The sequence below is a fragment of the Oncorhynchus keta genome, chromosome 22 (genome assembly GCF_023373465.1).
Source record: "Oncorhynchus keta strain PuntledgeMale-10-30-2019 chromosome 22, Oket_V2, whole genome shotgun sequence".
Taxonomy (NCBI): Eukaryota; Metazoa; Chordata; class Actinopteri; order Salmoniformes; family Salmonidae; genus Oncorhynchus; species Oncorhynchus keta.
The window spans coordinates 31,549,130-31,574,488 of record NC_068442.1 but is presented as its reverse complement, the minus strand read 5'-3'; the positions used below and the strand labels follow the sequence as shown (position 1 = coordinate 31,574,488).

Below are 25,359 nucleotides of genomic sequence, written 5' to 3'. Positions count from 1 at the left end.
TTTTCAGTTTTTGATTTGTTAAAAAAGTTTGAAATATCCAATAAATGTCGTTCCACTTCATGATTGTGTCACACTTGTTGTTGATTCTTCACAAAAAAAAACAGTTTTATATCTTTATGTTTGAAGCCTGAAATGTGGCAAAAGGTCGCAAAGTTCAAGGGGCCGAATACTTTCGCAAGGCACTGTACATTTTCTTTATCCCCTTACACTTGTGTGTATAAGACAGTAGTTTTGGAATTGTTAGTTAGATTACTTGTTGGTTATTACTGCATTGTCGGAACTAGAAGCACAAGCATTTCGCTACACTCGCATTAACATCCGCTAACCATGTGTATGTGACAAATAAAAATTTGATTTGATTTGATGCTCCGTTTTAGGGTCTGGAGCGCTAGGGTCTGGAGCGCTGCTCAATTTGAAATGGAAGTTATGGAACTCCTTGTACTTGTGTTACGGGAAAAAGTTGACAATTAAAATGACATTAAATGTGAAGAATGATAGGCTACATTTGCATCTGTTGGCCATCAAGTAGTTGATATGTCATTGTAGGCTACTGTAGCCTACCATTTGATACAATAAGTACAGTATGTTGAAATGACGATATCACGACGATAAGCCCAAAGGGGGCGCTTACAGTAAGTAATCAACTGAAATTCCAAACTTTGAACGAGCATATCTCCTGTCCCGTTGGTGCTTGAATTGTTATCACTAATTGGCCCAAATGGGGGCACTGCGCCATTCGTGGGGGACAACATGTTACTGTTGACTTGTATTGGATTTTGGTTGTATTTGACAAATCGAGAGTTTGGGAGACTTCAAGGATCTAATAAAGTTAGTTATTGAAGTTCCTTGCCTCTTCCGCTCTGGAAGTTAATCGTCTACCTTCCATAAATACGATGCCAAAAGTGTTGCGCACTAACGCTTGGCGTTACGGTAGTCTTAGGGGATGTTTTCAAGCACAACAGACGTACGTCTAGAACCCGCTGAAATTCAAAGTTTAAAGTAGGAAAGGTGTCGAAAAAAACAAAGTCTTTTGAATCTTCACTGAAATGTATGCCTAGTCGTGACTTGTTTGCCACACACTGACATTTCTGTTCAGGTAAGAGGATGTTATATCCTACACACGTTAGCTAATAGCAGTATGCAGCAGGCTCGTAGCTGAACCTACTGCTGGTAAATCAGATAGTTAGCTCATTTGCATAATCGATAGCTTGCTGGGCACTGCACTTCATTTGGTGTTTATTTTATAGGAGTATGGATAGGAAACATCGAAGTGGGTTGTCGACAGCTTTGAAGAGACATAGAGGTCCTCTGTCTGACACAGAGGACAATGTCCCCTCGTCAGGTGAGTGTGTTGTCAATGTGTAACTAACAAACACCTAACTAACAGTGCAGAGTTGGGGCATACCCGTTATGAACTTCCTTATCCTGTCTTAGAGGTCAATGATGTTCAGAAGAGGCGTCGCCTGAAGTTGTTGGGCGAGGAGAACGTCAGTCCTAACAAAAGTTCTTCATCAAGAGACCACCTCTGCTGTGCAGAGCTGGAGGTGAAGCCAGACACCCACGCTCTCTGCTCTGTCCGCTCCAGAGTACAGCAACTAATCCAGAGACGTGCTGGTAAGATAAGACATGCTGCTGCTAATCTCTTTATTTATATTATCTGTCCTGATTGCCTAGTCACTTTTACCCCTACCTACATGTACATATTATCTCAATTATCTCCTTGTCAACTCAGCAAAAAGAAATGTCCATTCACTGTCAACTGTGTTTATTTTCAGCAAACTTAACATGTGTAAACATTTGTATGAACATAACAAGATTCAACAACTGAGACATAAACTGGACATGTGACTAACAGAAATGGAATAATGTGTCCCTGAACAAAGGGTGCATCAAAAGTAACAGTCCGTATCTGGTGTGGCCACCAGCTGCACTAGGTACTGCAGTGCATCTCCTCATGGACTGCACCAGATTTGCTAGTTCTTGCTGTGAGATTTTACGCCACTCTTCCTCCAAGGCACCTGCAAGTTCCTGAACATTTCTGGGGGGAATGGCCCTAGCCCTCACCCTCTGATCCAACATGTCCCAGACGTGCTCAATGGGATTGAGATCTGGGCTCTTCGCTGGCCATGGCATAACACTGACATTCCTATCTTGCAGGAAATCGCGCACAGAACGAGCATTATGGCTGGTGGCATTGTCATGCTGGAGGGTCATGTCAGGATGAGTCTGCAGGAAGGGTACCACATGAGGGAGGAGGATGTCTTCCTTGTAATGCACAGCGTTGAGATTGCCTGCAATGACAACAAGCTCAGTCCGATGATGCTGTGACACACCGCCCCAGACCATGACGGACCCTCCACCTCCAAATCGGTCCCGCTCCAGAGTACAGGCCTAGGTGTAACTCATTCCTTCGACGATAAACGCAAATCCGACCCTCACCCCTGGTGAGACAAAATCGCGACTCGTCAGTGAAGAGCACTTTTTGCCAGTCCTGTCTGGTCCAGCGACAGTGGGTTTGTGCCCATAGGCGACGTTGTTGCCGGTGATGTCTGCGGACCTGCCTTACAACAGGCCTACATGCCCTCAGTTCTGCCTCTGTCAGCCTATTGCAGTCAGTCTGAGCACTGATGGAGGGATTGTGTGTTTCTGGTGTAACTTTGGCTGTTGTTGTTGCCATCCTGTACCTGTCCCGCAGGTGTGATGTTCGGATGTACCGATCCTGTGCAGGTGTTGTTACACGTGGTCTGCCACTGTCCATCCTGTCTCCCTGTAGCGCTGTCTTAGGCGTCTCACAGTACGAACATTGCAATTTATTGCCCTGGCCATATCTGCAGTCCTCATGCCTCCTTGCAGCATGACTAAGGCATGTTCGCGCAGATAAGCAGGGACCCTGGGCATCTATTCTTTGGTGTTTTTCAGAGTCAGTAGAAAGGCCTCTTCAGTGTCCTAAGTTTTCATAACTGTGTCCTTAATTGCCTACCGCTTGTAAGCTGTTAGTGTCTTAACAACCGTTCCACAGGTGCATGTTCATTAATTGTTTATGGTTCATTGAACAAGCATGGCAAACCGTGTTCAAACCCTTTACAGTGAAGATCTGTGAAGTCATTTGGATTTTTATGAATTATCTTTGAAAGACAGGGTCCTGAAAAAGGGATTTTTATATAGCCCAATAATGGATTAAAGGAGCCTTACTCCTTATAGCTCATGGACCTTACATGTTCTGTTTAAAGACGAACTGGCTCTGGCAGCCCAGCAGCCCAAATGGCCAAACAATCCATCTAAACGTGAGTCAATTCTCAAATGTGGTATGGTTCTGAAAACATAAATCCCTCTATTTTAATATCACTTCAAAATTTCACAAATGCAAAGTATATAGTTACTGTACAGTGTTTTAATAGTTGCAGTATTTTTCAGTGACAACATGTTTGTGTCGTCCGACTTCCGGATTTACACACAGGTTTTCGGAGATACACATAGCTAATTTGCACTCTGTTTTCCTGTAAACAAGCACTGTAACATGAAAAATATGGCTGTGTGGGAACCCTATAAAGGTGTATCAATTTAACCTTTTGTTCTTTGAAGATTATTTAACGCCGATATGAAAGAAAAGGTCCTTGTGCTTCAAAAACCGTACCGCCAGCAATCCATGTTAATGTTCAGACCAAGCGTTGGGAGTCTTATAAAACTTCCCTGTACAGAACATGCCTTCTTCCAATGACTTATGTAATGGAACTGCGAGTCATCATGATACTAGGGCTATCCTTGTATTATAGCCTCTTTATTGATATTCATTGTTACTCTTTTCTATTTTTATTTAGAACATATTTTGTACTTTTTAACTCTGCCTTGTTGGGAAAGGGCTCGTTAAGTAAGCATTTCACGGTAAAGTCTACACCTGTTATATTTGGAGCATGTGACCAAGTTTGATTTCATAACTCCCTCCTAAAATAACCTACTTGCAATACTTAGATCTGTAGTCATTAAGAAACAGTGACTAATGGTGGTTGTTTTGTTTGTAGGAGGCCCTCTACTGGCTCCGAGACCATCCATTATAATCCAGGAAGGGTTCAAAGAGCACATTCTTATTGGTGAGTAATCTTACACATTCACCTTTAATGCTTCTTTAAACAGTGTGCAACACTCACTTGCCAATGTAAAGAATGCATCATTATCAGTCATTGAATGTGAGGGAGAACACTTGTCTGCTCTGAGGTTGTTGTATGATAGGAGCATCTGGTCTGTTTTTCAGGTGAGGCAGAATTCAGCTCACGGGTGGAGCGGTTTAACGCCCCCACCACCTGTCCGGCCAGCCCTCTGCCAGGAAACTGGTGCCCCCGTACCCTCTCCAACGCCGTTACCAACGTACAGCTTACACTTGAGGACAGTGAAACACCCAAGCAGGTATCCTGCATACGCCAGGTCTGTTCCGCATACGCCAGGTCTGTTCCGCATACGCCAGGTCTGTGCCACACACACATACACCAGGCAGTAAAGTAAGATTTTCGATGTGGTTTGTGTGCTCACCAACTCTCTTGAGAACAGCAGGAGCTTATCTAGAGGTTGTTGAAATGTTGATATTACACAATTGTTAAGATTCCTGGGAAGTGTCTGTCTAAAGGCTTCTATTTGTCTGACCAATCAGGAAAGAGAGGAGGAGCTGCGACTCTTAAGGGCCCAGCCAATTGCAAAGAATTTCTTTCTAAATCAAAGATTCTCTGATTCCTCTCTGACTGAGGTAAGTTTGGTGTTACCCTCCCCTTGTGTCTGGTAATGGCATATTGTTCTTAAGGGTTATGTTTGTGGCTCTTTGGTTAAGCTCAAGTACTCGGTTCCTGATAGAACAATGGTATTTGTTGTGAGATCATTAGAGGGCGACCCCACCCGTCTCCTCATCCTCCCCTCGGATGATGGTTGGCTATAGCAGGAGACTGCAGTGGCCACCGTTCCAACCATGGAATGTGAGTTTACATATATGAACATTAGACTCGGTGTAACTGGTTCTGTGGAGAAACCGGGGTGTCTCAATGTCACAGGTGTCACTGACAATCATTGTCCTCTTCAAAGTCATGTGAATGGTAATCAGGTTTAAGGGTTCACCTGGTCCTTCACATAGTGGCACAGTAACTTTTCTAATATGTGTATTACAAAAGGCTTCATAGATGTGTGCATGAGAGGAACAAAGGTGCGTGCTTGTATTTTGGCCTGAGCTATAAAAAAAAAACATGTTTTGTCCAGCAGGCAGACCTCAATGTGACTGGTTATGAGCCTCTCTGGGTGAAGGACGGCAGCTTTACCGAGACTTCTGTCACTGCTAAGATCCATGGAGTGGAGCCTCCAATCCAAGACACTGCAAGAGGAGAAGTCACTATTACAGATGAAGAGCTTGGAGGTAGACACTTTAACGGTATATATTGAGAAAAATCGAGCTGTTCCTGTTAGTCAGAGTTTTGTGCAAATGTCAGTGTAGAATAGGGGTGTGAGATGAGAGCCTCAGTTTACAACATGGATGTCCCACCACAAGAGGTTGAGGAGATGCATGACAGAGGAGGCAGAGTGCACTCTGGACATTTGTCAGGGAAATGCTCTGCCAGATAAACGACATGAGGCAGCAGAGGGTCCTGTAGTGAAAGAGCAGGACAAGGCAGAGTCTTCTGCTAGTAACAAGCAGGAGGAAAGAGGTTCAGTCCTTAGTGAGAAGCAGAGGGGTGTGACGTTTATTATAGGTGACCAGTTGGATGATGAGTCGGGAGGAGGTAGGGTCCACGATAGAGGAAGAGAAGGGGAAGATGAGGTCCCCACTGGAGGAGAAGGAGGAAATGAGGTGTTCTGTAGTTGAAGAGATGGGGTACTTTGTAGGTGAGGAGCAGATGGAAGTGGGGTCCCCACTAGAGGAGGAGAAGAAGGAAATTAGGTGTTCTGTAGTTGAAGAGATGGGGTACTTTGTAGGTGAGGAGCAGATGGAAGTGGGGTCCCCACTAGAGGAGGAGAAGAAGGAAATTAGGTGTTCTGTAGTTGAAGAGATGGGGTACTTTTTAGGTGAGCAGATGGAAGTGGGGTCCCCACTAGAGGAGGAGAAGAAGGAAATTAGGTGTTCTGTAGTTGAAGAGATGGGGTACTTTTTAGGTGAGCAGATGGAAGTGGGGTCCCCACTAGAGGAGGAGAAGAAGGAAATTAGGTGTTCTGTAGTTGAAGAGATGGGGTACTTTTTAGGTGAGCAGATGGAAGTGGGGTCCCCACTAGAGGAGGAGAAGAAGGAAATTAGGTGTTCTGTAGTTGAAGAGATGGGGTACTTTTTAGGTGAGCAGATGGAAGTGGGGTCCCCACTAGAGGAGGAGAAGAAGGAAATTAGGTGTTCTGTAGTTGAAGAGATGGGGTACTTTTTAGGTGAGCAGATGGAAGTGGGGTCCCCACTAGAGGAGGAGAAGAAGGAAATGAGGTGTTCTGTAGTTGAAGAGATGGGGTACTTTGTAGGTGAGGAGCAGAGGGAAGTGGGGTCCCCACTAGAGAAGGTTGGGTTCCCATTATGTCAGGAGCAAGAGGAGATGAAGTCTTCAGGAGTTGAACAAGGGAAGCCAGAAAGTCTTGTAGATTAGGTCCAGGGTGTGGCATCTGCTGAAGGTGAAGACCGAGGGGGGGGGTTCTGTTTTGGGTCATAAGCAGGGGTTGACCACAAACTCGTCAGACCGGGAACAGGAAGACTTTGAGCTACATACAGATCAGGAACAGACTTGTGAACTGTAGTCAGAGGCAAAAGAGCTAAAGAAAGTCACCTTTACCCTGGAGCCAGAAATGATCAATGACTAGGCCCTGTGTGAGCTGGACTCCTCATCTAGCTGGAGAAGAGAGAGTATGTCAGGTGAGAAAAATGTGGTTTAGGGCTGTTGGCACAAGTTGGTGAGGTGATAAATAAACAATTTGGGTTTCTTACAGTGATTTTAGAAAGTATTCATACCCCTTGACTTATTCCACATTATTACAGCCTGAATTCAAAATGGATTAAATAGATTTTATTTTTTTTGGAACCCATCTACACACACACTACTCCATAATGACAAAGTGAAAATATGTTTAGTCATTTTTGCACATTATTGAAAATTAAATACAGAAATATATTTACATAAGTATTCACACCCCTGACTCAATACTTTGTAGAAGCACATTTGGCAGCGATTACAGCTGTGAGTGTTTCTGGGAAAGTCTCTAAGAGCTTTCCACACCTGGATTGTGTAACATTATTGTATTCAAAATTCTTCATGCTCTGTCAAATTGGTTCTTAATCATTGTTAAACAATCATTTTCAGGTCTTGCCATAGATTTTTTTAACAGATTTAAGTCCAAACTAACTCAGCCACTCAGGAACATTCATTGTCTTAGTAGTAAGCAACTCCAGTGTAGATTTGTGTTTTAGGTTATTGTCCTGCTGAAAGCTGAATTAATCTCCCAGTGTTTGTTGGAAAGCAGACTGGACCTGGTTTTCATCTATGATTTTGCCATTCAATTCCGTTTCTTTTTTCATCCTGAAACTCCCAGTCCAAACCGATTACAAGCATACCAATAACATAATGCACCGTGTGTGTGTGTGTGTGTGGTACTCCGTAATGGCTTGTATTGGATTTGCCTCAAACAAAACACGTTGTATTGCTTTGCCACATTTTGTGCAGTATTACTTTAGTGCCTTGTTGCAAACAGGGTGCATGTTTTGGAATATTTGTATTCTGTACATGCTTCCTTTTCACTATCAATTAGGTTAGCATTGTGAAGTAACTACAATGTTGTTGATTCATCCTCAGTTTTCTCCTATCACAGCCATTAAACTCTAACTGTTTTAGTCACCATTGGTCTCAAGGTGAAATCTGAGCAGTTTCCATCCTCTCCAGCAACTGAGTTAGGAAGGACGCCTGTGTGTATTGATACACCATGCAAAGTGTAATTAGTAACTTCACCATGCTCAAAGGGATATTCAATGTCTGCTTTTACATTTTTTACCCATCTACCAATAGGTGCTCTTTGCGAGGCATTGGAAAACCTCCCAGGTCTTTGGTTGATTCTGTGATTGAAATAAATTTCTTGACTGAGGGACCTTACAATTATCTGTATGTGTGGGGTACAGAGATGAGGTAGTCATTCAAAAATGTTAAACACTATCGCAAACTTGTTAAGCACATTTTTAGGCTGGCCATAAAAGGGGTTGAATACCTATTGACTCAAGACATTTGAGCTTTAAATTGGTTAATAATTTGTAATCCTGTTAAAATCATAATTCCACTTTGAGATGAAGGGGTATTGTGAGTAGGCCAGTGACGCACAGTCTAACTTGAATCCATTTTCAATTCAGTCTGCCTGTAACAACAAAATGTGGAAAAAGTCTAGGGGTGTGAATACTGTCTGAAGGCACTGTACATGCAGTCGCTTACACACCTGGGTTATAAAGATACTGGTCATATTTTACTGTCTGCAGTGCACTCCATTCTAAGCAATCGGTTCAATGGGTCACTGCCACCACCTCACACCACCTAACATTTTTTTTACACTGAACAACCAAATGATGAGCCATTTGAAATATTTGTTACAAGTTGGAAAACCAGGTCCCAGACATACTACAGCAATAGTTTGTTTGAATGTTAACTTACTGCATATGGGGATATATCCACAGAGGCTGAGCTGAGCTTTCAAGATGAAACCAACACTGCTGAGATGATTGACCTGATGTTTAAGGACATGCTGGAGGATTCTGCCCAGGGAAGAGAGAAGGAGGGCACTGAGGATTACTACAGTGGCATAGCCACAGTGATGCGCAGAAAGGAGAAAACAGAGTTGGACAAAGGGAAAGCTGAGGAGGGTGAAGACCTGGAAGAGATCAGGGAACTGGACTCCAGTGTAGATGAGCTGCTGACCCTCCCACCCAGCTGCATCCTCTCTCCTCTCAGCAGGTCTGTGGAAGCTGTGGTCACTCCAATGGTAAGGTTCTGCAGACAGACAAAGAGTGCCAGGGTCACCTTGTTCAATGTGATTCTGAAAGTGTTGCCCTGCAGTTTTAAAGCTTGGAGTGTTTACACTTCCAAATTGACATCTAAGTGTTTTAATATCCCGGCAGAGACTTGCAGCTAGTCAGCCAGCCACCCCACCATCCCTACCTCTGACTCCTGAAGAGCTGACCACTCCCCCTGCCGACAGTGCCCCTCTCTACAGGTGAGCCATCATGTCCTCTACACCAGGGTTTCCCAAACTCTGTCCTGCCCCCCCAGGGTGCACATTTTGGCTTTTGCCTTAGCACTACACAGCTGATTCAAATAATCAAAGCTTGATGGTGAGTCTGTTATTAGGGTGTAAAAAAAACAAAACTGCGAGGGGGGGATCAGCTAACATGAGTGAAATTGGAAAAAAATATTTACTATGAAAATCTTTCAAAAGATATGATTGGCAGTCACCCGAGTAGAACAGTGGTCAAAGTCACTACAAATTCGGGTTCAATCACGGGCTGTGTTGCAGCCGGCTGTGACAGGGAGACCCATGAGGTAGTGCACAATTGGCCCGGCGTTGTCTGGGTTAGGGGAGGGTTTGGCCGGTTGGAAAGTCCTTGTCCCATTGCGCTCTAGTGACTCCTGTGGTGAGCCGGGCGCATGCACGCTGACATGGTTGCCAGTTGGACGGTGTTTCCTCCAACGCATTGGTGCAGCTGGCTTCCAGGTTAAGTGAGCAGTGTGTCAAGAAGCAGTGCGGCTTGGCGGGGTCGTGTTTCGGAGGACGCGCGGGCCTCGACCTTCTCCTCTCCTGAGTCCATACGGGAATTGCAGTGATGTGACAAGACTGTAACTACCAATTGACTATCAAGAAATGTAGGTAAAAAGTACAACAAAAAAATTATTGGCTTGTGATTTCTACCTGTGACTGATGACTCCAATGTGTTTTGTCATTGATTGATTAACAGCATCGATGCTTACGGTACCCAGAGGCAGAGCACCAAGTCAGCTATTCAGAGTGTAACCCCAGGATTGCAGAGGCGTGCCGCTGAGAAGTCCCACCCCCAGAAAACTGTCAACACCAAGGACAGGATCATGGTCTGTAGTACAACTTGGAGCGGTTGAGTCTAGTGTGTCTTCTGTGTCATGGAGTGTGACTACCACTGTAGCATTTCATCCAAAATGTTCCTTTATGTGAACGCATTGACAAATGTACCACATGGATAACATAACTATGCCTCTGACACTGTAAAGAAATATTATTTAAATGATTATGGCTGGGTGGAGTGAATATCCTGTCCTGCTGTGATTGGTCAGGTTCTGAATGAGGAGGCTGCCAAGATACAGACGGTGATCAATCAGACGTTGCAGGCCCTCAGCTGCTGCACTGACGAGGACCACGGCAGAGGTTCCCTGGAGGAGGCCGAGGCTGAGAAACTACTGCTCGTCTCCTGTGAGTCGCCGCTGGTCATATCCACCTTCTAGCGCCATGATTCCAGTTTTTCCATCTGCTCAGTTAGTTTCTACACAAACTCATCTCTATCTCTGTCCTATGGTTATTCCTCTCCTTTCCCTCCCAAATCCTTCTATTCTGGAGTGAATGATGAACCTCTTGATTAGTCTCCATTGTATTGTCTCCATTGTATTGTCATCTGACTGTCCCCTCTCTCTCTCTCTCTGTGTCAGGTGAGAAGCGGGCGGCCCTGCTGGCTGAGGTGACCAGGCTGAGGGAGAGGGGGATCTCAGGGGAGTTAGAGGGCGGTGATGGTGAGGGGGACACCAGCATGTCCCAGCACCCCTGCAGGGGCACCGTCAGCATCAACAGTGTCCAGCTCCCTCTCAAGGTGGAGTTTGTCTGCTCAGCCCGCACACAAACAGGTACCTACCATCCGATAGGCTATGCATGTTGTCACCTTTATAATGTAACGTTTATTTTGAATCTGCCAGCTGCAGAGGTTAGTTGTTTGCCTCTTCATTTAGGTTAAATGCACAAAACAGTATAGTCCAATTCATGGTCAGCTCAAGACACCATACCAGATTATTAATGAACAAGTCTCCTGAATATTTCTCTCCTCCCTAAAGGTCGCCCAACTCACTATTTCTTTGTCCTGATTCGCTATGGACCCTGCAACATTGTTGCGACCCCATTGGCCACTGCAGCGGATGCCCAGAATGGAGACACCATCTCCTTCCCCACCTCCATCACCATGTGAGTCCCGCCACTGGTTCCACATATGGAGTATGTGGAGTAAAGGTGACAACTCGATTGTCGGTCTATACAGTAGGGGGCTGTTTGTTCGCCGTGTGCTTGCTGTCGGTGTGCGTGTTATAGAGACCACTCGCCGGTGGACGACTGACGGCCATCATTTTGGCCGTATTTCTACATGTAGAATCAGTTTGCAAATTACGGCCGGCTCTGTTCAGAGGTGCCAAGTACTCTCGGCCGGCAATCCTACTGGTCTGTCCGTGCCTTGAAGGAGATGCTTATGTAATGTCTACTGTATTACTGCTGAAATGGCTTTCACCCCTCGTCTGTCCAAGTCTTTCTGATTCTGTACTGTGTCCCTTCAGGCAGGACATTCACTCCAACTTTGAGATTGATATTGAGGTCTACAGCCTGGTGAGATGGAACGTATTACTGAATGTGTCACTTAAAACGGGTGTATTAGTCAATCTTTACAATAGAGGGTCAATGTTGAGAAAGGTGTTAATAGGTTGTATGTATTATTTCCAAACTTTGTTCTATTACTCAGTCCCACACCTCAGGCAACACCTGTAATGTGGATCTCCGCAGCTCTTCCAGGTCAAAGGTGAGTGAGCTAATCTTCTGATTTAAGAAATGCTGTCCAGTGTTCTATAGATTACAATGAAGTATACATGCGAGTGATCTGCACAAAGCTCATTTCTGATCTTACTACTTGTTCTTCTTTAAGATCACCCCAAGGAAGCTTCTAAGCACCATAAAGGTGATCAGCTTTCTTATCTGCCTAGTACTTGAAATGTCCCACTCACTGTGTATGTATCTGCATGACCCTTTTCAATGAAATGCTGTATATGTTAGGACACTGTATAGATCTGGGATGTCAGAGAATACATATTTGATCGGTAAGAGTGCAGAAAGGCACACATGCATTTAATTTGGAATAGATGGATAGACACCAACCCTTTTTCCTTACTTGTTACACATTTCTCATCTGAAAACTTTTTCTTGTTGCTTTTCAACAGAGATCCAACCACTGTGTGACATGTAAGTATTATTGTCCCGGTTGCATATAATCTGAAGATAACATTCATCCTGAGTGGTGTCAGTTTTTGATTTAGATCAAATCAACCGCCCACAGCTTCTACCATGCCAGCCCTGAACACCCGCCGCACTAGCCACTTCTCTCTGGTTGGTTCTCACAAGATCTCCCTGGCCTCCCTGGGCCATAGCAAGTTCCCCCTGGACAAGGTAGACTCACCTCACCTGGCTGCACGTCACAGTCACCTGCTGCAGTGCTCCAGCCTGGATGATTGTGTATCAGATATTTTACTGCAGTATGGGAAGATGTGGCGATTGATGTTTTTGTCACTGCATTCGTGGATTTATCTTGTCCTTTTTGATTTTGACCCACCTGATTGCTAGCTTGTTTCACTCACGGTCACTTGAGGATGTGGGTTACCATTTGATTGAATCTATGTCATGTCACATTTCAGATTTTTCCACCCGTCGTAATTCTGTCAGTTGCGATATACAGATTGGAATGGTTGTCATTTCATCACATGACTTTAGTTTGTTTTTGGTTTAAAGTTTTCCCGTGTCTGGGTGGGGATCACTAGTGACGTAACCTTTACCTCCACTTGTGCACAGATACAGTTTGAAGGCAAAATCAGGAGACTCCTGGGAGATGAGTTTCAGGAAAAGGTTTTGCTCTCACTTTTTCTCTTTTCTCTTTGCTTCTCCATTTGACTCATTTCATGCCTCTGAGTGTGTGGCCAGCAACACTGGTATCAACAACCAATAATTAGTCTTAGCTACACTGGCTTCAATATCAGTGATGGTGTACTCTATAGGTAGATGAAAATGTGTGTAGAAATAAATGTATGTTCCTATGACTTAGAGCAAAATACAATCATTGCATATTGCTTTCCACTGCATGTTTTGTTTACCTCCTTAGTTAGATGAACTATTACAAGCAGCACAACCCTGGCATCCATGTCCTGCTAGTTCCCCCTCCTCTCTGCACAGGTGCCCTTCCTATCTCCACTAGAGGGAAACATCTACCTGCGACTAGACAGCGAGAGACAGTCTAACGTCCAACATCAGGGCTTCCTTGTGAGTTACTTGTTTGTTTAAACCCAAATCATTGGGATCTCTCCTGTGAATATTATCCTGCTTCTGTCCTCTATACTTTCTTTACGGTATTTCATCTTCCACCCACCCCTTCTTTCTCCCTTCTCCTTCCATTCAGACAATGTTTGAGGTGGTGAATGGATTTGGAGCTTGGCATCGACGCTTCTTTGTCCTGGAGGGAAACCACATGTCCTATTGGAACCACCCCAATGACCAGGGCAGCAAGGTGGGCATTGAAGTGACAGATGACTATAGACTGGAGCTCTTGGTTTTATTTCTCGTAGACCAAGTTACACCCTGACTTGATATTTCTTATGGTCATTGAACTCTTAAAAACATTCTGTTATTCCCTCTACTGTACTGTCTGTTGTGCTTGCAGGTAGCAGAAGGCAGTATCTCTTTGTTTAGTTCCTCTGGTCAAAGTGTGAAGCCAGTGAAGAGGGACTCCTGTGCTCGCCCTTATACTTTTGAACTGGTCAGTGGCATCCAGACTGCACAACAGAATGACCAGCTCGCTCTGGCCAAGTAAGATTATATTTAATAGTTGTTACTTTACAGTTCATGCTAGACAACTACTCACATGATTACAAGCAAATGACCATTCCTTGACAACAAGTGGTCATGGATGTTTTCAATATTAATGTTTTGTGAATGACGGATCCTGCTAAAGTAAGCATATCTGTGTATGTCATAGACTGTGGTGTATCTTCATAGATCTAGCATGACATTTCAGTATTCCCATGAAGTGTTGAATCCAATCGCTGTTCCATGATCTCTCTGTTCTTCAGGTGCTGGTTCTCAGCAGATACGCGGGAGGATCGAAAGGACTGGATGGAGAAGCTCAACCAGGTTCTCCTGGACCTGCATGCCTGGACTCACCAAGCCCTGAACCATGCTGGAGCACAGCCCAACACTCAGGCCAGCAGTGGGAACATAATGGAGATCAGTCTGTAACACACTATTATATAATCATATGCTATATCTTTATATATATCTATCCCTCTCTCTCTCTCTTTATATATATATCTTTATCGATTCTTATGATTACCATTGGGAGGTTATTTTATACGTGGTGATATTTTTGCCTTGTCACTTTGAATAGCTCTTTAAAATAGAGCTCCATCTTGTGGCCTATTAGCATTATATACTATTTAACTGAGCTTGAAGTGGACAATTTAACTACATCCATATAATCTAGAAACTACTGAATAAGTATCAAAGCTAGTGCAGAAGAGCCCTAACACTAAATGGATGATTAGTCCAATAGTGTAGTTATAATTCTGATAAGCCAAACACTACAAAGCATGACATGTCTACTGGACAACATTATTTCAGTACTACAGCATTGCTGTAATACCCTCTAAAGTGTGGAAATATGTCTATCAGAAATAATATAGTCTACCTCTAAAATATATAAATACCTCATCTAAAAACTCATTAATTTAGTGATTTAAGTAGAATTGTAGTGCAAGTTGAGTTATAGTATTGTACTTGACAACCTGCTACGAGGTTGGAAATACTGACCATTAATGAGTTCCTTCATTCAAAATCTAGTGCTGTGTTGTGCATAACCCAAAAGGGGCCAGACCACAAAAATGGCAGCTACCCAGGCAAGGCAATTGAGAGTATAGAATGATGTACGTCCGAAGGAGATGTTCGGCATAATGTTAGTGCCTCATCTGATGATAAATCCTAGTAGGACCCTAAAGGGACATGATGAATGTAGCTGCTGTCTGTAGACTCTGTTAACCTATTTCCCCCCTTGATGTATTTGCTGTCAATCTGTCATTCTCTTTTTGTATGTGGATGTTATCAGCTACCTGTCAACATTCTTATATGCAGTTGATTTGATGAAGGTACTACAAGTAAATAATAAAAATGTCTCTAATAGTGTACATTATCTGATGCATTTGTTTTATGTCCCTCCTTTTTTTACCCTGTACATTTTTATATGGAGAATATGAACATTGAGTTCAAAGCCCCATGGGCTCAAATGTAGCATTTATTGTCCGCAAAGTCTTTAAAGCTGACACGCACAATGCAGTGTGACCTTAATGACTAATATTTCTCTATTTTAAAATAGTCATGGCAATATGATGCAGCAGTTTGTATCTCAATTTCTATAAAATCATTTCTGGGTAACAATGAAGTAACTTATTGTAATTGTTTTCAATTGAATTGGCCATAAATAAACAAAATAGCTTCTTAGCAAAGAGAGAATTTTCAAGCAAAGAATTTTGCTAGGGCTATGGGAGTGGCAAGAAAGTTTGAAACTCTTATTGGTCTATTTTAAGCAATAAAGCCAGAGGGGGTGTGGTATATGACCAATATACCACGGCTAAGGGCTGTTCGAAGGCACAACGCGGAGTGCTGTGGTATACTGGCCATATATCACAAACCCCCAGGGTGCCTTATTGCTATTATAAACTGGTTACCAATGTAATTAGAGCAGTAAAAATAGATGTTTTTGTCATACCCGTGGTATACGGTCTGATATACCATGGCTGTCAGCCATTCTGTATTCAGAGCTCGAACCACACAGTTTACATAAACTGATTTGACACCTGGTGATGTCACCAGGCAGGCAAAGAACCTGTCCCACCAAAATAGCCTGAAGTTTCGGCCAGTCTTTTCAAGCAGCTCTTATGCTATAATTTTCACAATTTCACAATATTATTCCAACCTCCTAGTGTGGAAATGTGTATATTAAACCGGATAATTACATGTATGACTGCACTGGGCCTTTAAGTGAATGGGGTTGAATTGGAGCAGGAACTCAGCCCAGGTCAGGAATGCCAGACAGGAAGTACTCCCTGTGTTTGGTTTACTACTACAGAAATAGACTTCCTGTTCCCTTGAGTCCCTCTGGGTGGAGGTGGGGCTGTTCTCAGCTCAAGGTGATGACAGTGGAGGAGTGACACAGGGGTACACATCTGTACAGACCACGCCTCAAAGTGTTGTGTTCAGCCAGCAAACGGGTCCTAAATGGCACCTTGTTCTAAAATGTAGTGTACTAATGTGGGACCTGGTCAAAAGTAGTGCACTTTGTAGGCAATATGATGCCATTGGGTATGCATACTGGGCCTATAGCTAGCATAACATTGACATGAGTGGTGAGATGCCCAGTGCACACAAGGCCAATGTTGTGGGGCAAGTAATGATAGACATCCAGTGACTTTAGTGATCTGGGTGGTCAGTAAGATACAGTAAGAACAATGGGGCACTGGCCTTGAAAGTACAACAGTCCCACCCTGAGAGGAGACAATATAACATCCTCTCCCCAATCTGTTGCTGTCATATTTGGGAAGTTTCTCTTAGTCTTTTGTTTTGTTAGATACCTGGCCTGAACCCATTATGGTACTTGGCATATGAACCACTAAAGACATGGTACAGGAGGCTTTACATCAAATACATTCTAATTGACTGCCTCACTGATTTGTGGAAGCTGCATCAACTGGATTGTGTTACAAACTGGAAAGGAAAATGGTTGTAAGAAATCCCATCACGAATACCAAGGCTGTAATAATACCCCCACTGAGGCTGTTGTTGGCTAGTGTCTGGGCCACTTGGCATAATTCAGTGTGTTTTGAAGAGGTCCAGGAAACGAGGAGATGTAAACACAGACGTGGGGAGAGGTCAGAGGCCTTGACTGATACACAAATAAACAAACTCCCTTTAGAGGTAGCAGTTGTGAAACGTCCCTAGTTTGTCCCAGATCTCAACAGCTGTGGAGGATCAGAGGACTTTACTGCGACTTCGCTCCTCAGAGACCAATGTACAGCTTAAGGTCAGTACATCATTTACTCATTGTATTGAGCTGCTTTACAAACTACAATGTCTTACAAATATGGAAGAGTTTTCTGTATGCATGTATTTTTCTATCAACGAGTATGTATAAAATGAATTTGCCCGTAAAGGAAAATAATAATTTCAGACACAGAGCGGCACTCTTCGAAACAAGACCATAACACCCGAGCTCTCCCCCTTTTCCCCCCCATCCATCTGGATTTTGTCTTTTGGCTGGAGTCCCCTCCCTCTTGCCCTCCCCCTCTTTGCCCCCTCTCCCTCCCTTCCTGCCGGCCTCTGCGTAGAGGATGTGTCTGGGAGTGTGAGAGGAAGGCCGTCAGTACAATGGTTATGTGCCTTCGTTCCTCCACCCCTTCTCTCTCTTTCGGGCTCTGATCATCCCCCTCGTTCAGTGGTGTTCTGGCCCTCTGGGTAGGCCACTGTTGGTGGTGGACAGGCGGACCGCTGAACTGAACTTAAATGTCAGACGGAGACAAGAATGGTGGTGACAAACCTGAAGGTACAGACGTCTACTCTACACACACACTGCTAACAACCAAAACAGACTGTACCCACTGACTCTAACCAACACCCACTTCTCACTAACTCACAACAGAGGAAAGAATAGATTGTAATACATTTGCATGTATATCTCTCATCCTCTCCAAATTGAATTGTTTCTGTGTTTAAGACAGAGGAAGCGTATTATTTTCTGTATTTCAAGCATGATGGTGCTATTAACGAATACATTAGTCTCATTCTCCATAGGTTTATTGTGCAGCATAAATGCTGATGTCACATTTAATGCTTGTAGTAAACATCTCTGTCTCATGACCACCAGTGAGACAGAGCTGTTTGTTTAAATTGCACACACACAGATTAACACACCGTGCTGCTCTCCATTGATTCATAATCGCTCATGTCCCCACACACATACAAGCTGAACAAAACAGGGATTTTATTCTATAAAGACAGACAGAGATGTATACTTTCACGTGGATCCTCCTGTCACATAATGTCTGGTGAATTGAGCTTGTATTCGTGTGATTGACAGATGCGGCAGCGCTCCCAGAGGTGTGGCCAGAGGCGGAGAGGGCAGAGAGCTTGGCCAGGGGCGCGGCCCTGAAGTGGGCATCGGGTGTGTTCTGTCGCCCTGAGCATCTGGAGAGGTTAGGACAGTACCGCAAAAGGGAAAGCCAGAGGACCTCGTCCATCCAGTCAAGACTCAAGGTTCTGTAACTACAAACACACCAGCTCTCACTAGAGGCTATTGTCACTTTCCACATGAAATTTAAAAAACTTGAGGGAGAAATTTATTTTTCAAAATGTTTGTGATGGCAGGTTATTAATCTGTGTCGATGTTAACATAATATATGTTAAGGTGAAAAATCTGTCGATGGCCTAATACAGGGCTGCCCAACCCTCTTCCTGGAGATCTACAGTCCTGTGGGTTTTCAGTCCAACCCTAATTTAACACACCTGGTTCTACTTATATAGCTGCTCAGCAAGACCTTAACGAGCTGAATCAGATACGCTAAATTAGGGTTGGACTGAAAACCTACAGGACAGTAGATCTCCAGGAAGAGGGTTGGGCAGCCCTGGTCTCATAGCTCAAGGGTCGCCGTTGATAATGGCAGACCCTGGCCGTACCACCACTCTCCGAGGGTGTCTCGGGGGAGTTGGTATATGCAAAAAACACATTTCCAATTCACACATTTGTATAATACACACTTGTACATGAAATAGGACAAATATAAGCACCCAACAAATTATTATTATATGGCACTTCCACTTATAATATATAATAATAATATATGCCATTTAGCAGACGCTTTTATCCAAAGCGACTTACAGTCATGTGTGCATACATTCTACGTATGGGTGGTCCCGGGGATCGAACCCACTACCCTGGCGTTACAAGCGCCATGCTCTACCAACTGAGCTACAGTTGGTAGAGCATGGCGCTTGTAACGCCAGGGCCTTGATTGATTTTCTGATTGTGAGATCCTACATATGTTGCCTTTCCTCCAGTCAGTGGTCCAGTCCTACCTAGAGGGGGTGGGCTGGGGCCTGGAGCAGCTTCGTGAGGCCCGGGAAGAGCTGAAAGAGGTGTCCCGTGCCCTGGGGAAGGCAGGGGTGGAGTCCAGCAGAAACGCAGAGGGAGTCAAGGCTCTGGAGATGATGCGAGAAGTCTCTGTCAATCACTGTCAACTCCTTGCTGCCGTTAGCAACCTGCCACGCCTCTACTCTGGTGAGACTGCCCTAACAGCTTCCATGGTTCTGTAGCTTCACAACTGGGAAAATATTTCATGAATCTTTTCAAATAAAACTTAATTGAATCTTCAGAGAGACTCCCATAAATGCACATATCCTGTTCCTTAAGGAATAATTGACTCCCTTTCAGCCAAAACTTTAATAACTACCGGTATGTCAATCTGTAACTTGGCTAAAACTACGGCGTCTCCCTTATTACCTGTCAGTACAGAGCATGGTATCGGAGACAGAGAGGCTGGTAGAATCTCGCCGGCTCCTGGAGGCCCACGCACGTCTGATGGAGCTGGAGTGCTGGCAGGATGACATCCTGTGGCAGCTCCATGGAGCAGGGGCCCCTGGGACAGCAGGGACAGCCCTCAGTGTCCAGGATGAGGAGCTGGTCAGGAACTACTTCTCAGGCGTTGGAAAGCTGGTGGAGGCTCTGGGGAAGGAGCTGTGGGCAGTGGTGGGGAGTGGACTGGCTTTAGCCCGGCAGAACCCTACGCCGTTTGTGTCTGCTGTGAGGATTGTGGAGCGAGAGGAGGCACTGGATCAGGCCATGTTGGAGGAGAGAGGAGGTGCAGGGGGGCACAGCAGGCCTCTTCCCTCTGGACGGCCACGCTGCTGGAGGGAGCGCTTCTTCCAAGTATGTCTAGACTTGAATGTACACTAGTTGAATACTGTGAGATTCAATGATAGGGTTGAGCATCGTTCAAGAGCCCACACATGTACATAAAAATAAATGACTGGAATAGAGCATGATGCAATAGGCCTAGGTCCTATGTTAATGAGATACACGGATGGTTTTCCTTATGTTTTGACAGTAGCATTGCACAGGTGCTTTACAGTGATGTTGTACTCTGTTAGGTGTTGGAAGAGGCAGTGTCTGCACGTTTCCGTAGCGTCTCTTACCTGCACACCCGTGGGCCTGGCCTTGCAGGCCACCTGTCTGCCCTACAGCACGGAATCATGGGAGACCTGGCCACGGTGCGCCACCTGCTGGACCACTGCGTTCCGCCCCACTATAACCTGACCAGGGCCTACCTCCGGGCCTGCCACCGCTGTCTACAGTCACACCTGGGCCAGGTCAGTGGATGGGAGCTGGAGAGCGGGGAGATCTTTGCTGTTCTTAACTGGGTCCTACACATCTACAACAGGTGAGCAAATATAGACCAAACAATTTGAGCCAACATATGTTTTTATGTGTTAATAGGGTTGCAAAAGAAGGGTATATTACTGGAAACTTTATAAGTTTACCAGTAAACTTACAGAATTTTGGTATCTTTCAAGGATTTTATGTATTTAGTGGCCCTTTCGTGAACTTCAGGTTATCACAGGTGTCTGTAATTATCTCTGGCCCGCTGTCTGGCCTTATCCCATTATTATATGAAATAATTACATAAGATGATTTCAAAATAAAACATTGAATGACTAAGCTGTAAAAAACTATCCTAAATATAAACCATAATACCATTGGTGTTCAATACAGGAGTTTGAGAATGAAATATCCTTTATATTTTTATTTATTTGACTATGCCATTGTCTATGTATTTGTTGACAATGTTTTTGTGTCAAACTGGTGGCAGTTGTCAAAAAAGTAAATAGTTTCAGGAGTTGCAAAGGTAATTGAAAACAATGCTATTGTTGAATAAATGCTTTTTCATTAATTAGGCTATTTTCTCTTGAACCATATGATCTATCTACTAGAAACTAATGGACAATATGGACAAATTAATGATATATATAATTTAAGTTATGCATGTATAAATGACCAAAGTTACCATAGATTGCAATCCATTTTCTGTTGATTACCAAAATTACTGAAGACTCTGGTAACTTTGGTAAATTAGATCAGTGTGTACCGTATGTGTGCAGCTCAGATATGATGGGGCATCCAGACCTAATGGTGGAGATGGAGTCAGAGGAGCTGGGACCCCTGATCTCCCAGGAGTGTCTGGAACAGCTGCAGAACAAATACGTACACAGTGTGCGGGTGGGTGTGACTTCTGGGTCTTTGAGTTGTCTGTTTGTCTGCCTTTACTATCTGTGTTTCTAACTAGGTCTTGTTTGTTTGTCAGTGTGCCTGTATGTCTGTGTACTAATGCCTCTGTGCACTGTGGTGTGGGATATCCCTGTCTGTCTCAGTGGAGTTTTTTGTTGTTGTTGTATTTTACCCCCTTTTTCTCCCCAATTGTTGATCTCAAATCAAATCAAATCAAATCAAATTTATTTATATAGCCCTTCGTACATCAGCTGATATCTCAAAGTGCTGTACAGAAACCCAGCCTAAAACCCCAAACAGCAAACAATGCAGGTGTAAAAGCACGGTGGCTAGGAAAAACTCCCTAGAAAGGCCAAAACCTAGGAAGAAACCTAGAGAGGAACCGGGCTGTGTGGGGTGGCCAGTCCTCTTCTGGCTGTGCCGGGTAGAGATTATAACAGAACATGACCAAGATGTTCAAATGTTCATAAATGACCAGCATGGTCAATAATAATAAGGCAGAACAGTTGAAACCAGCACAGTCAGGTGGACTGGGGACAGCAAGGAGCCTTCATGTCAGGTAGTCCTGGGGCCGGTCCTAGGGCTCAGGTCAGTTGAAACTGGAGCAGGAGCATGGCCAGGTGGACTGGGGACAAAGGAGTCCTCATGTCAGGTAGTCCTGGGACATGGTCCTAGGGCTCAGGTCCTCCGAGAGAGAGAAAGAAAGAGAGAAGGAGAGAATTAGAGAACGCACACTTAGATTCACACAGGACACCGAATAGGACAGGAGAAGTACTCCAGATATAACAAACTGACCCTAGCCCCCCGACACATAAACTACTGCAGCATAAATACTGGAGGCTGAGACAGTATACATTTCTGACACTCCCGAATGGACTCGGGAGAGGCGTGGGTGGAGTGTCATGCATCCTCCGAAACATGACCCGCCTAACCGCGCTCCTTAAAACCCACCAGCTTAACCCGGAAGCCAGCTGCACCAATGTGTCAGAGGAAACACTGTTCAACTGGCGACCGGGGTCAGCCTGCAGGCACCCGGCCTGCCACAAGGAGTCGCTAGAGTGCGATGAGCCAAGTAACGCCCCACCGGCCAAACCCTCCCCTAACCCGGACGACGCTGGGCCAATTGTGCTCCTTCCCATGGGACTCCCAGCCACAGCCGGTTGTGGCACAGCCCGGAAATGAACCCGGGTCTGTAGTAATGTCTCTAGCACTGGGATGCCGTGGCTTAGACCGCTACGCCACTCAGGAGGTCCCTATGGAGTTTGTGTTTTATTGTGCTGTAGAAAAGTGTGGTGGAGTGTGTTTTGTGCTGTAGAAAAGTGTGGTTGAGTGGAGTGTGTATTGTGCTGTAGAAAAGTGTGTCTGAGTGGATGCATAAGGCCCTGGAGGTGGAGCTGACAGACTGGCAGAGAGACCAGGAACCAGACACAGACCACGAAGGCTTTTACCTCACCAGCCTGCCAACCATCATCACACAGGTAAACATACATACCTCACTACCTCTACATTAATATTGGTTTAAAATGTGGTTCAATTATATTTCTATGCAGATACATGAGTTGTGGCAATGTTGTGTTTCTTTTGTGGCGACACGTTGAGTGTTTTGAGGCAGGTGATTGAGTTGAACTGATATTGTGTTTGTGTTGTGGTTGTGTTAGATGCTGGAGGAGAATGCACGGGTGGCTCTGATGGTTAGTGAATCACTTCGGGATCAGACCATACAGATGGGGCTCTATGAGATGGAGAACCTTCTCAATAGGTGGGTCAGTGTTCTTATATCAGTATGTTCGAGAATGTGGCACAAAATCAGTGGTACTTTTCACACATTTAAGGTCTAATGCAACCTATGATATTTTATTGTAACTGCAATTAAATACGGGGTCCTCGTTCTCTTTCCATCATGTAAGTCTCTCATTCCGTCTCCCTCTGTTTCCAGGTTTCGGGAGGCTCTTGTGGAATTTGGGAAGGAGCACCGCAGGGATCAGAGCACAAATCAAAACAAGTTCTACCTCCATTATCTACTGGCCTGTATAAGCAACTGCATCATCCTCAAGTGAGCTTCTGTATATTGTTTTATTTTTGTCAGTGCTATCTGTTTATGTTCATCTGTACGTTCATCAATGTGAGTCTGTGTACACACATACATGCAGTATATTATACAGTTTGTTCAAGACTGTCCTTGCCTCTCCTCTCAACTCCTTTCCTCTTCTTCCCCTCCCCTCCTATCTTCTGTTTCTCCCCGTATCCTATCCTCTCCTCAGGACCTCCACAGAGAGTTTGCAGCAGCAGCTCTCGTCCCGTTCAGCCAGCCGGTTCTCCCGGACTCCCCCCGGCCCCCTGGCTGCTCTGGACCGAGCAGTGAGGAGGGCCTGCCGCCTGGTGATGGACCAGCTGCTGCTAGAGCTCCAGCCCTTCCTGCAGGGACTACTGTCTCGCTCCTGGCTGGCCCAGGGAGATGTCACGGTTACCCTGAAGTTATGTGGAGTCCTGGAGCGCCATTTTGAGCTGTATAGTCGTGTACGCCCACCCTGCCGGCAGGTCAGGCTCTTTGACAATCAAATTAGTCTGTAGCTGACTTATACTAGTCTTCTGTATGGTATTGTTGACCCCTCCCTGTTCCTGTAGCGTTTGCAGGAAGAGTGCCAGTGGCTGACGGTGGTGGAGTATGTGAGGGTGTTGATGCAGAAGAGGCTGGTGTGTCGGAATGCAGAGGAGCGGCGCCAGCTGGCCCAGAGAATGGCACTGGATGCCCAGCATCTGAGGGATCTCTTCCAGGGCCTGGTGGTGAGGATAGTCTTGAGTTTAGCCACACCCAGTTTAGTGGGACACTCATCTCCGCTCTGCTCTGTCCTTTATCCCACGGTACACAGACTACATACCCAACCCACACCATACTCAACATATACCCACCCCTTCCTTCATTTTTATTCACTACACCATTTTATTTACAGTATTCCATGTTCATGCATGCACTGTCTGTTTAGGAAGTGGAGGGATCAGTGAGTGAGGTGAACCCAATGGCTTTACTGCCTGTTCTGGCTGACTTCATCCGGCTTAAAGACCCTAGCATGCTTACGCTCGAGGTGTCTGGACTGGTGGCCAAGTACCCTGATATCAGGTATACACACAATCCTTACCATATCAATTTCCTATAAATCAATTCATGTTTTTTAACACATCTAACATTTGCCTTAATGACCGCACTCCTAAGACATGATTATATCAGGGACACTTGTACAGCTGTCTCTTCAGTAGTCAGGTGTTGATCTTCTGTGTTGGTCTTCTGTCTGTGCCCCTCAGTGATGAGCATGTGTCAGTGTTGCTGGATGTTAGGGGAGATGTTTCCAGGGATGTGAGGGGTACAGTTCTGGACCTCCTGGAGCAGAGCACTCCTCCTCTTCCTGCTGGCTACCGACCCATCTTCTCTGACATCCTGGTCCCTACTCCTAGCATGCCATTCTGTCTGCCTACTGCCAAGTGTGCCTGACTACAATTTTGCAGCCTTTAAATCCACACAACACACAGCTTGTGATTCATAAATTATATCAACTTTATAATACATCCATCCACCGCATAGTGGATTGTATATCAAGCTTGATGGTCTGCAGAGTTCAAATGTATGTTTATTGGTCTTGTACACAGTTTAGCAGGTGTTATTGCAGATGCAGTGAAATGCTTGTCCAGCTTCACAGGGTGGTACTATGGATATTGTCTGGTGAGATGGTCTTAATGAATACATTACAATTCCAATGTAAATCAATCCTTTTGATGTTCTGAATTGATTGTTACCACAAGAGACTGTACCTACAGAACATCGGGGGACACCTGTAATGTGATGTATTTTACTGTATTATTCATTGTATGTATATTCAGATGAACAATACATTCTAAATGAAAATCTGTGGATTTCGTTACTTTTTACTTGGAAAAATAGTTGATCAATCTGTTACAATGACAAGTATACACTGCCAGAAAAAAAGAGCAGAAGCGCTCAGATTACAAGGGGTTAATTTGACACTAGTCAT

At 44.7% G+C, this 25,359-nt stretch overlaps 2 protein-coding genes across 11 annotated transcripts; both read left to right on the top strand.

Annotated features, from left to right (window-relative positions):
• The first annotated feature begins 822 nt into the window (after window positions 1-822).
• On the top strand, window positions 823-15,187 carry LOC118401342 (anillin-like). 9 transcript variants are annotated; one of them, XM_035798760.2, is made up of 24 exons: window positions 844-1,096; window positions 1,248-1,342; window positions 1,435-1,614; window positions 4,020-4,088; window positions 4,250-4,419; window positions 4,643-4,735; window positions 4,869-4,958; window positions 5,236-5,404; window positions 8,654-8,958; window positions 9,095-9,189; window positions 9,929-10,058; window positions 10,278-10,413; window positions 10,647-10,838; window positions 11,043-11,169; window positions 11,532-11,580; window positions 11,714-11,770; window positions 11,894-11,926; window positions 12,186-12,207; window positions 12,302-12,411; window positions 12,811-12,864; window positions 13,189-13,275; window positions 13,412-13,519; window positions 13,673-13,818; window positions 14,082-15,187. In XM_035798760.2, the coding sequence occupies exons 2-24, from the start codon at window positions 1,252-1,254 to the stop codon at window positions 14,245-14,247; spliced, it is 2,679 nt and encodes an 892-aa protein (XP_035654653.1). In that variant the 5' UTR covers window positions 844-1,096; window positions 1,248-1,251; the 3' UTR covers window positions 14,248-15,187. The 9 variants fall into 9 exon arrangements, 8 of the variants coding, with proteins under 8 accessions (XP_035654653.1, XP_035654656.1, XP_035654654.1 ...); XM_035798763.2 differs by having other exon boundaries at window positions 845-1,096; window positions 4,250-4,401; XM_035798761.2 differs by having other exon boundaries at window positions 845-1,096; window positions 5,239-5,404.
• A 2,103-nt stretch (window positions 15,188-17,290) lies between these two features.
• Window positions 17,291-25,232, top strand: exoc3l1 (exocyst complex component 3-like 1). Of its 2 annotated transcripts, XM_035798757.2 has the most exons (13): window positions 17,291-17,599; window positions 18,134-18,309; window positions 19,111-19,330; window positions 19,560-19,978; window positions 20,200-20,489; window positions 21,208-21,325; window positions 22,687-22,812; window positions 22,993-23,093; window positions 23,271-23,387; window positions 23,596-23,872; window positions 23,960-24,118; window positions 24,319-24,452; window positions 24,635-25,232. In XM_035798757.2, the coding sequence occupies exons 1-13, from the start codon at window positions 17,560-17,562 to the stop codon at window positions 24,819-24,821; spliced, it is 2,364 nt and encodes a 787-aa protein (XP_035654650.1). In that variant the 5' UTR covers window positions 17,291-17,559; the 3' UTR covers window positions 24,822-25,232. The 2 variants fall into 2 exon arrangements, with proteins under 2 accessions (XP_035654650.1, XP_035654652.1); XM_035798759.1 differs by lacking the exons at window positions 17,291-17,599; window positions 18,134-18,309 and having other exon boundaries at window positions 19,188-19,330; window positions 19,565-19,978.
• The last annotated feature ends 127 nt before the right edge of the window (window positions 25,233-25,359 follow it).